Source organism: Salvelinus fontinalis, chromosome 15 (assembly GCF_029448725.1).
Source record: "Salvelinus fontinalis isolate EN_2023a chromosome 15, ASM2944872v1, whole genome shotgun sequence".
Taxonomy (NCBI): domain Eukaryota; kingdom Metazoa; phylum Chordata; class Actinopteri; order Salmoniformes; family Salmonidae; genus Salvelinus; species Salvelinus fontinalis.
Window position 1 is genome coordinate 11,391,177 of NC_074679.1, and position 11,552 is coordinate 11,402,728.

The 11,552-nt window shown below is 44.9% G+C and overlaps 1 protein-coding gene across 1 annotated transcript; it reads left to right on the forward strand.

Moving 5' to 3' along the window:
• The first annotated feature begins 2,069 nt into the window (after window positions 1-2,069).
• Window positions 2,070-6,824, forward strand: LOC129811233 (uncharacterized). The gene is made up of 2 exons (XM_055862392.1): window positions 2,070-2,115; window positions 5,632-6,824. Exons 1-2 carry the CDS (start codon window positions 2,070-2,072, stop codon window positions 6,822-6,824), a joined length of 1,239 nt encoding a protein of 412 aa, XP_055718367.1.
• The last annotated feature ends 4,728 nt before the right edge of the window (window positions 6,825-11,552 follow it).

An 11,552-nucleotide genomic window follows, 5' to 3' on the forward strand; every position in this document is an offset into this window, starting at 1 on the left:
GACATGACAATTCAGTTAAACAAGATACTGCTTCTTGTTCCTTTAGCTTCTCACCTAGCTCTCTCTCTCACTCTCTCTCTCCCCCTCTCTCTCTCTCACTCGCTCTCTCTCCCCCTTTTTCTCTCTCACTCTCTCTCACTTTCTCTCTCTCTCTCTCTCTCTCTCTCTCTCTCTCTCTCTCTCTCTCTCTCTCTCTCTCTCCCCCTCTCTCTCTGCCTCTCTCTCTCTCTCTCCCTCTCTCTCTCTCTCTCTCTCTCTCTCTCTCTCTCTCTCTCTCTCTCTCTCTCTCTCTCTCTCTCTCTCTCCCTCTCTCTCTCTCTCTCTCTCTCTCTTTCTCTCACTCTCTCCCCCCTCTCTCTCACTCTCTCTTTCTCTCTCTCTCTCTCTCCCTCTCTCTCTTCACAAATGAAAACACATGCGAGTTTTGTGGAACCAATATTTTCTAACAAGGGAAAAAAGGGGATCAGCTTTGTCCGCTTTTAATCATTTCAACTCCTGACAACGGAAAATGTTTAAATGTGAATGTGTTTTCCTAGCAAATGTGTTCAATGTGACCACAGCACTGTTTAATGGTGTAATGTCCCAAGAGGCTCGTTGTTGGTGCTCAGGGATTTCCTCACGAAAAGTAGCAATAAACATCTGAGTTCAATAAATATTCACATTTTGAGTTTATTATTTTCTAGGGTTCAACATATTACTCTTTCCAGTGAAGTACTGTTATGGATCACAGTTGATGATGCTTAGCCCCAAACAAGTCACACAAACCCCCACACTTAGGAATTCCTATCCCTTGAAGATTAATACAAAGCTGTGACAAAATATAGCTATTTAACACTTGTATGCTAATAAATTAATAATTACATTTTGACTTTGACCTTCTGTTAAACTTGAAGAGGAAGACCACAAAATTGGCACCTGTTTAACAAAGCTTATCCAAACAGATTGGAGCAGAAGAACGTGAAAAATATACCCAGGAATCGTTCCTGACCTGTTTGATATAACAAGCTGATTGCATAAATATTATATTTTCTCTTAGACTCAACACACCGACTGAGAGTCTGGAGATCTATAACTTTCAAGACTATGCTTGGGATTCAACCACAAACCACCTCACAGCAAGAGAGGTAGTTACATTTAAAGCTTTCAACAGCTTCTAATTGTCATATCTAAATGATCTATATCTGTCTATCACTAGGTATAGCCTTTGAGACTAAATGCTGGGAGATCTTAAAGCCACTGGACAGCCGATACCTTAATCATGCATAATCCTGCTAGTCACGTCTTGGGGGGACATGGGATGGACACATCACCCCAATTAGTAGTAGCCCCAGCTTTAAAACCTGTCATTAGACCATGTGACCAAACTGTCAGTCATCACATCACATGGAGACAGCAGCCGTCTCCTTTCGCTGGCAGCCTTACAAAGCTCACATATAAGCACAACGTACACATTCATACTGTATGCACACTGGTACACACACAGAGTGCAAATGGCGATAAGTTAATGCAATTTCTATATGCAATTTTCAGTCAAGCAAATTGGGTATAAGCCACAGTGCTTGGAGCTGTATACCGTTAATAGGCTGACATATGTATGACATTCCTCTAAGTATTCCTCTCCAAGCCTCAGCCATAAAGTACCGGTAATGTTATACAGCGAAGCACTCAGAGCTATATTTTGGGGGATTCTTACTGAAAAGAATAAAGAATAAAACGCCAAGGTGCCTATACTTTCAGTAATGAACAAGGTACGAAGATATAGGTATGTACATGCATTTAAATGTTAGTATGTCTATCAATACGGTATGCAGATATCATCCCCCTGGTGTTTAAAGACAGTGAGGTTCTTTGCTGGTTGACAGAAGGCATTAAGCGCTATCTTGGCTAGCGGCTAACCATTAAGCCCAGAACAATAAGACTGGGGTCAAGGATGAACTTGAATGACAGGCCGGGATGAATATAATTTTCTGAGGGTTTTGTTCAGCGCACTCCAAACAGAATAGTCATTTTTCCAGCAGGGTCATGGGCTCCAACATATATTCATTCTTCATCTCTGTAGTGAAGCGAAGATGGGTCACATAAAGGAGGACTATGACCACAGCCGAGAGATTGATGGTTGGAACGGACAGGCCTGGAGGATCTCCGTTAAATCAAAGAGCCCATTCACCGTTAATGAAAAAGAGTTACAGTAAATCATCTTACGGACTAATCTATTAGCGATAATGAATTCACGCTGGCACGTTTAACCTTAGTTTTGCAATTCATTATATTTGAGATTAACAAGGGATGGAACTTAAGTGAACTGTCTGCTGGGAATTATGTCGAAGGGCTTCGTTGTCAATCACTGAATTGTGTTCCGATGGCTCCCCATTTAGACAGAGAGGATTTAAATCAGACTTTTTTTAATATGGGATGGCTCGTCCATTTACCGCTCCTCTTCGCACTCCCAAGACGGTTAACTCTTCATTACCCAAATTAAAGCATCCACCTCCTTTGGCTTCTGTCACATTGCCTTGACCTCTACCTGTCAAAACTTTCATGTATGCTGCTTGAGTGATGAACGATCGCCTGAACCCCATTGTCAAAATTATCAAGTGACTGTCCAACCCACTCTAATTCATCTCTATCTCCAGGGGCAACGCCACCGGCCATGATTTAACAATGGATTCACCCGCAGCAATTTACTCTCATAGAAATTAGAAACAACCTTTTAATTCTATACCTGGAAGTGTTGGAAGAGTTCACGGGGATCGCCCCCCAAAGCTTTTAACGCTGCTTTGTGAGAGCAGATTGTTAATATTCCTCTATGACATGTTGTTTCAGGGCTCCTCCAAAGCTCCAACAGACACTGGAGAGGAGAGGGGGTATACTGTAGGCCTAGGATCCATATAGGATCCATCTGGGAGGGGTGAGAAGAAAAACATGTTGATCTGGCTGAAAAGCAGAAGGTTGTATTACTATTGTGAAGGACAAAGCATCCTGGTGTTTGTAGTCATAGTATTTATGAGTTGCACCTCTTGTTATCAACATTCTACACACACCGCAGTCATATTGATGGCCAAAAGTAGACGGATGTCCAGTCATTCTGAATGGAGGCTGACTGTTTCGTCTAAATTAAACAATAGTGGCTTGGAAATAAGATGACACTGATAAAGTAGGCAAATAATTAGTAGGAAACAACTTTGCCATATTATGATGTGGTCAGGTTTAATGTTGCCATTAACTTGCAAAGTTTGTCAAAAATAGCTAGCAATGTTAACACTAGCTAGCTAAAATTCAAATCAAATCAAAAACAGGTGTAGACCTTACAGTCAAAGGATTACTTACAAGCCCTTAACTGACAATGCAGTTTTAAGAAAATACCAAAAAATAAATAAAAGATGAGAATAACAAATAATTAAAGATTATACTGCATCTAATGTCAATGTGGTGACATCACAGGTTATCCTGTGAAAAGGTTTTCCTACCTATTAATTAGCCTAGTGGTTAGAGCATTGGGCCAGTAACAGAAAGGTCACTGGTGCGAATACCTGGGCCGACAAGGCGAAAAAGCTGCGCCCTTGAGCAAAGCACTTAGCCCTAATTTTCTCCAAGGGCGCTGTACTACTATGGCTGACCCTGTAAAACAACACATTTCACTACAGCTATCCGGAGTATGTGACAATAAACAAACATCTATAAACAGCATCTCTACATCTATCTGCCTCCTTTAGAAATGTCATTGTGTTTCCAAGCCAATGTAATGCACTTTAGATAAAATCTTCATCAGCGCCCATTGACAATGCATAGAGAAGAACACTTAGTCAACGAATGTTCAACAATATTGTGATTAAACCATGAATATGATCAACTACTACACTTGTGACACATTTTGGGATCTTGATCAAATCAGTGCATCCATGCAAATGATTCACTTAGTGTACTAATCATGATTATTTTAATGTACAGGATTGGCACGATGCCTAGCTGTTTATGAGGGAGCCTTTCTTGATGGACAAACACAGATCTCGCTGTCTCAACTTGAGTTTCTTTCTCTATTTGCATCACCTTCAGACAAATGTAAATGTTCAATCACATGCCAGTCGTCATCCATAATGCATGATAGAAGTGGTCCCAGGCTTGACCTTTTGGTCTCCTGTTTCCATCCCAGACAGATGCAGAGAGCTCTCCAGACACACCTCACTTCCTAAACAAAAGAGAGTTATGCCTTCCTGGGAGAGGCAGGCTGGAGGCGGAGACGTCCCCAGGAGCCAAGAGGAATCAGGAGGAGTAGACAGGTATCTACAGTATGGAGAAGCCACATCTCTGAGATGTAGACCTGCTCTCACGGTCTCTCCTTCCACTCATGAGTTCCACCATGTACCTGTCAAGGGGTCAGGAGGGCAGAGGAGGCTCGGTGCGAGAGGTGGGTATGTGACCCCAGTGACAGGATCCGGAATGTGTGTGGGTGTGTGTTTGTGTGTATGTGTGTGTCTGTCTGCATCCACACACAAGCCCCCCCCCCCCCCCCCCCCCCCCCCCCCGCCCCCCCAGTCAAGTCAGATCTAGAGGAGGCATATAGATCAACAAGAAATCAGGACAGACAGATGGAGAGAGAGCAGGTCTGCCTGGCATGCAAAACTGAGCTAATCATACCCAAGGAGGTGACCACTGCATTCAACAGCCAATGTCTCAATCAGAGCTGCTTATGGCACTTAGGTAATTATTTAATCAAAGAATGGATGTGTCAATAGAAGTCGGCAAGTGACTAAGTCGGAGGATGACTTCAGCTCGCTATTTTTACTGGTCCTCCCACCCGGCGGCGTGCGGCAGCAGCAGCAGGGGCTGATGGGATGACTGCGTTGAGAGAGTGGAGAGTGACAGCTCTGGCGGAGCAGGAATAATCAGGAGAGGGCTAACTCTCTCCCCAGCCACAGATAGGGATCAATACTGACACAATCCTTGATTAAAACATTTCATTAAAACATTTAATTAGCCGTATTAAAGGTCTAATGCAGCCGTTTTTATCTCAATATTAAATCATTTCTCTTTAACAATTAAGTACCTTACTGTGATTGTTTTCAATTAAAATATAAAAAATTGCTTCTCAAGCAAGAATTTTGCTAAGACTGTCTTGGAGTAGTGGGGAGGGGAAAACTGAAAACTGGCTGTTATTGGCAGAGAGGTTTGGAACTCTCCCTGCCACCCACCACTCACCGCCCAGCACCCACCAACCACTGCTCACCAACCACCACTCACCACCCATCACCCACCACCCACCACTCACCACCCACTACCCACCAAACACCATCCACCACACACCAACCACCCCTCACTCACCACCTACCAACTACCACCCACCACTCACCACCAAAAAACTGCCACCCACCACTCACCACCCACTACTCACCACCCACTAATGACCACTCACCACCCACCATTTACCACCCACCACCTACCACCCACCAACCATGTGATTATTTTCAATAAAAATTGAAAACAATTACAAAAATAGCTTCTTAGTGAAGAACCATTTCTCATGCAAGAATTTTGCTTAGACTGAGTGGGAAGGGGAAAAGTGACAACAACCTGTTCTTGGCAGAACGGTTTGGAACTCTCCCACCACCCACAACTCAACCACCCATCACCCAGCACCCACCAAATACCACCCACAACTCAACCACCCATCACCCAGCACCCACCAAATACCACCCACAACTCAACCACCCATCACCCATCACCCAGCACCCACCAATCACCACCCACAACTCAACCACCCATTACCCAGCACCCACCAACACCACCCACAACTCAACCACCCATCACCCAGCACCCACCAATCACCACCCACAACTCAACCACCCATCACCCAGCACCCACCAATCACCACCCACAACTCAACCACCCATCACCCACCAATCACCACCCACAACTCAACCACCCATCACCCACCAACCACCACCCACAACTCAACCACCCATCACCCAGCACCCACCAAATACCACCCACAACTCAACCACCCATCACCCAGCACCCACCAATCACCACCCACAACTCAACCACCCATCACCCAGCACCCACCAATCACCACCCACAACTCAACCACCCATCACCCACCAATCACCACCCACAACTCAACCACCCATCACCCAGCACCCACCAATCACCACCCACAACTCAACCACCCATCACCCAGCACCCACCAACCACCACCCACAACCCAACCACCCATCACCCAGCACCCACCAATCACCACCCACAACCAACCACCCAGCACCCACCAATCACCACCCACAACTCAACCACCCATCACCCACCAACCACCACCCACAACTCAACCACCCAGCACCCACCAATCACCACCCACAACTCAACCACCCATCACCCAGCACCCACCAATCACCACCCACAACTCAACCACCCAGCACCCACCAATCACCACCCACAACTCAACCACCCATCACCCACCAATCACCACCCACAAATCAACCACCCATCACCCAGCACCCACCAATCAGCACCCACAACTCAACCACCCATCACCCACCAACCACCACCCACAACTCAACCACCCATCACCCACTAATTACCACCCACCAACTACAACACCCCCATCACCCACCAACCACCACCCACCAATCACCAACTACAACTCACTCCCATCACCCACCAATCACCACCCACAACTCAACCACCCATCACCCACCAATCACCACCCACAACTCAACCACCCAGCACCCACCAATCACCACCCACCAACTACCCGTCACCCAGCACCCACTAATCACCACCCACCAATCACCAACTACAACTCATCTTCCACCACCCAGCGTGCAACTGACTAGGGATGTTTTTAGCAGTAACTCCTGTAGCTCTCTGGCGGCACGCTAGGATGATTTAAAGAGGATTTTTATGACAGCTATAAGGGAAGCTAGGCCAGTCGCAGCACGGAGAGTGTGTATGAGTCAGTCGTCAGTCAGCCCATCCGTGGTAACCTGGTGTTATTTAGAGTGGCTCTTGAGGAGGATGAAAGGGGCGCAGGAGGACTCTCGCTGATTGTTATCACCTCAGGGCTTAGTGATACCTGACAGGGGCCGACATTAGTTTTTACATTGAGACCTGTTCAGATAAAGTAGTGATACCTGACCGGGGCCGACATTAGTTTTTACATTGAGACCTGTTCAGATAAAGTAGTGATACCTGACCGGGGCTGACATTAGTTTTTACATTGAGACCTGTTCAGATAAAGTAGTGATACCTGACCGGGGCCGACATTAGTTTTTACATTGAGACCTGTTCAGATAAAGTAGTGATACCTGACAGGGGCTGACATTAGTTTTTACATTGAGACCTGTTCAGATAAAGTAGTGATACCTGACCGGGGCCGACATTAGTTTTTACATTGAGACCAGTTCAGATAAAGTAGTGATACCTGACAGGGGCTGACATTAGTTTTTACATTGAGACCTGTTCAGATAAAGTAGTGATACCTGACCGGGGCTGACATTAGTTTTTACATTGAGACCAGTTCAGATAAAGTAGTGATACCTGACAGGGGCTGACATTAGTTTTTACATTGAGACCTGTTCAGATAAAGTAGTGATACCTGACCGGGGCCGACATTAGTTTTTACATTGAGACCAGTTCAGATAAAGTAGTGATACCTGACCGGGGCTGACATTAGTTTTTACATTGAGACCTGTTCAGATAAAGTAGTGATACCTGACCGGGTCCGACATTAGTTTTTACATTGAGACCTGTTCAGATTAAAGAAGGCGATGAAGCTAACGTGGCGCTGTATTCGTTTTGGGCGCTGCTTATGCATTCCTGTTCATCCATTTGGCTGGGAAGAAACAGGATGTATGATTTACCAACCGGACAGAGAGTAGAATGAGGGGCGAGTTAAGACTGACGCCCGATTCCAAAGTTGTTGTTAACTCCCAGAACATGTCTATCTCTGACTACAATATAGACAGGGATAAACGGCAAAGAAAAACAAGCGAGGGGAAGCTAAGTATTTTTGTAAACACTAACGCAGAGAGGAAGTTACTAACTATAACCACAGTGAGACCTGTGACCTTTCCTGGGTCCTTTTTCTCCCTTTCTGAATAGGAACTAAATTAGACACCCAAACAAAATACAGTGTCTTCAGAAAGTTTTCACACCCCTTGACTTTTTCAAAATGTTGTTGTTTTACAAAATGGGATTAAAATGGATTTAATTGTCATTTTGCTGTCAACAATCTACACAAAATACTCTGTATTTAGCTATTTTAAAATATATATTAATGGAAAATAAAACACATATTTTGATTGGATAAGTATTCAACTCCTTGAGTCAATACATGTTATAATGTCACGCCCTGACCATTGAGCGCTGTTTATTCTCTATGTTGGTTAGGTCGGGGTGTGATTAAGGGTGGGTTATCTAGGGGAATTGTATGTCTATGTTGGCCTGGTGTGGTGCCCAATCAGAGGCAACTGTTTATCGTTGTCTCTGATTGGGGATCATATTTAGGTAGCCATTTCCCCATTGTGCTTTGTGGGATCTTGTCTAGGTATAGTTGCCTGTGAGCACTACTCGGAGCTTCACGTTTCGTTTGTTCGCGTTATTGTTTTTGTTATTTGAGTTTTCTCTTCTTTTCTCTTGACATATAATCACCTTTGGCAACGATTACAGCTGTGAGATGTAGCATTACAGCCAAACAGCATAGAGCTAGATTAACAATTTGGTGTAATCGTAATGTAATCTTAATGCACGTTTTGAAATATTTTTTTTCTGTACAGGCCTTCTTCTTTTCACTGTCATTTAGGTTAGTATTGGGGAGTAACTACAATGTTGTTGATCCATCCTCCGTTTTCTCCTATCACAGCCATTTAACACTGTTTTAAAGTCACCATTGGCTTTATGGTGAAATCCCTGAGTGGTATCCTTCCATTCCATCAACTGAGTTAGGAAGGACAACTGTATCTTTGTAGTGACTGGGTGTATTGATACACTATCCAAAGTGTAATTAATAACTTCACCATGCTCAAAGGGATATTAAAATGTCTGCTTAATTTTTTTTACCCACCTACCAGTAGGTGCCCTTCTTTGCGAGGCATTGGAAAACAGGTATTTGTTGTTGAATCTGTAATTGAAATTCACTGCTTGACCGAGGGACCTTAAAGATAATTGTATGAGTGGAGTACAGAAATGGGGTAGACATTTAAAAAATCGTGTTAAACACTATTATTGCACACAGAGTGAGTCCATGCAACTTATTATCTGACTTGTTAAGCACATTTTTACTCCTGAACCGTTTTATGCTTGTCATAACAAAAGGGTTGAATACTTACTGACTCAAGACATTTCAGCTTTTCATTTTTTATTAATTTGTAAACATTTCTAAAAACAATTCCACTTTGACATTATGAGGTTCAGTGACAGAAAATCTAAATGTAATCCATTTTAAATTCCATCTATAATACAACAAAATGTGGGAAAAGTCAAGTGTTGTGAATACTTCCTGAAGGTGTTGTATGTCTTCCCCTCAACGATTGTAAAAGCCTGGTGATCTCTCATTACTTTGACATCCCTATGAAATACACTGTGCCTTGTCTTGTCATTTTACCATAAGTGATCACTCCTGCTGGAGGGGAGAGGAGATGAGATGAGGAAAAAGGAGGAGAGAGGGATGAGAGGGATGGAGAGGAGAAGAGATGAGTGGAGAAGAGGAGGGGAGAGGAGAAAGGGGAAGGGGAGAGGAGGAGAGAGGAGAAAGGGGGAGAGAATAGGAGAGAGGAGGAGAGCGTAGAAAGGGGGAGAGAATAGGAAAGGAGAGGAGGGGAGAGGAGGAGAGAGGAGGAGAGAGGAGGGTAGAGGAGAAGAGAGGAGAAAGGGGGAGCGAAGAGGAGAGGTAGCAGGGGGAAAGGGGAGGTAGCAAGGCCAGACAGCCAGTTAGATGGCTGGCAATGTGGAGGCTAAGCCAGAGACAGGGAGCCCTAGGCAGGTAGATGGATGGGTGGGCAGTGGTGGTGGGGCGAGGGCCCCCTATCTCTAGTTCTCAGCTGCACTTGTAAGATATGTGCAATGTATGAAATGCGTTGGCAGTGATCCATGTCCTTCAACTCCCTGTGTGCCCCCTCTCAACTCCACCCTGGCCAGCTGTATCTGTGTCAGCTCACTGGACAGTGAAGCAGTCATGACACAGACCCTCCTCCTCAAAACATGTGAACAGCCCGCGACCTGGCTCCTCAATATCACCGGGGGCGAGGTGTGTGTGTGTGTGTGTGCGTGCGTGTGTGTTGGTGTGTTTGTGTGGGTGCATGTATGCCTGTGTGCACGTCGAGCGCGTGCCTGAGCACAGACGCTGCGGCGACTGCTCTATCAAACAAGCGATGGCTAATCCCTTAGTCAGCCATCACGTCACACTGTAATTGCACCACACAGTTAGCTCTTTCACTCACAATGGAAACACAATGTGAACCAACATGAGACTTCCAGCCTTCATGAGTGGATCAAGGGAGTGCTTGGAGTCTCAACAAACCTAACACTCTCAACGAAAGACTGCACATACAAGCCCTGTTCTATTACTCATAAAATGCATCTTTCCATCCTTCCTTCCTTCCTTCCATCCTTCCTTCCTTGAAGTAATCACTAATATGACAACAAACAATTGGTAAAAGCATTGCAGTGAAACGCTTGCTTACACCTATTGGGTTATTCCTCACGAAACTAGAACAAGAAAAGACTATGATTTGTGGGATTTCCCCAAAAATGTAATCAAAGGGTCCTTTGGAGGAATGATTGTTGACATATATTTGACATTTGCATTTTAAAGCATAATTAAGAAATAATTAATTGAAGTTGGAACATTTGTGACATGTTGGCCATACCCAGGAGATAGCTTAAGATAGCTGGGTGAGACAACCACTTATCATAGTCATAGCAAGTCAACTCGGTTTTTTATGTGGGGTGGGGGGATCATTTAAGATACTCTTTGAAGAGGTAGGGTTTCAGATGTTTTCAGAAGATGGGCAGGGACTGTTCAGGGGGAAGCTGGTTCCACCATTGAGGTACCAGGACAGAGAAGAGCTTTGACTCGGCTGAGTGGGTGCTGACCCCGTGTAGGGGTGGGACGGCCAGAGACCAGAGGTGGCAAAACGGAGGGCTCGGACTGGGGTATAGAGTTTGAGCATAGCCTGAATATAGGGATGGACAGTTCCTCTTGATGCTTCGTAGGCAAGCACCATGGTCTTGTATTGGATGCAAGCTTCGACTATAAGCCAGTCGAGTGTGAGGAGGAGCGATGTGACATGGGAGAACTTGGGAAGGTTGAACACCAGGCTTGCTGCAGCGTTCTGGATAAGTTGCAGGGATCTACTGGCACAAGCAGGGAGTCCAGCCAACAGAGAACCTTGATTAGGACCTGCGCCGCTTCCTCTGTGAGGAACGGTCATACTTTAAGGATGTTGTAGTGCATGAACTTGCAAGAGTGAATCACTGCTTTGATGTTTGCAGAGAATGACAGAGTGTTGTCCACGGTCATGCCAAAGTTCTTTACACTCTGGTAGGGGGACACTGTGCAGTTG

What these genes read in the sequence shown, in the direction of transcription:
- LOC129811233 (XM_055862392.1), top strand. Translation starts at nt 2,070, where the DNA reads ATGGGTCACATAAAGGAGGACTATGACCACAGCCGAGAGATTGATG. An exon ending in CCACAGCCGAGAGATTGATG is followed by an intron (nt 2,116 to 5,631) that starts GTTGGAACGGAC and finishes CCCATCACCCAG; the next exon opens with CACCCACCAAATACCACCCA.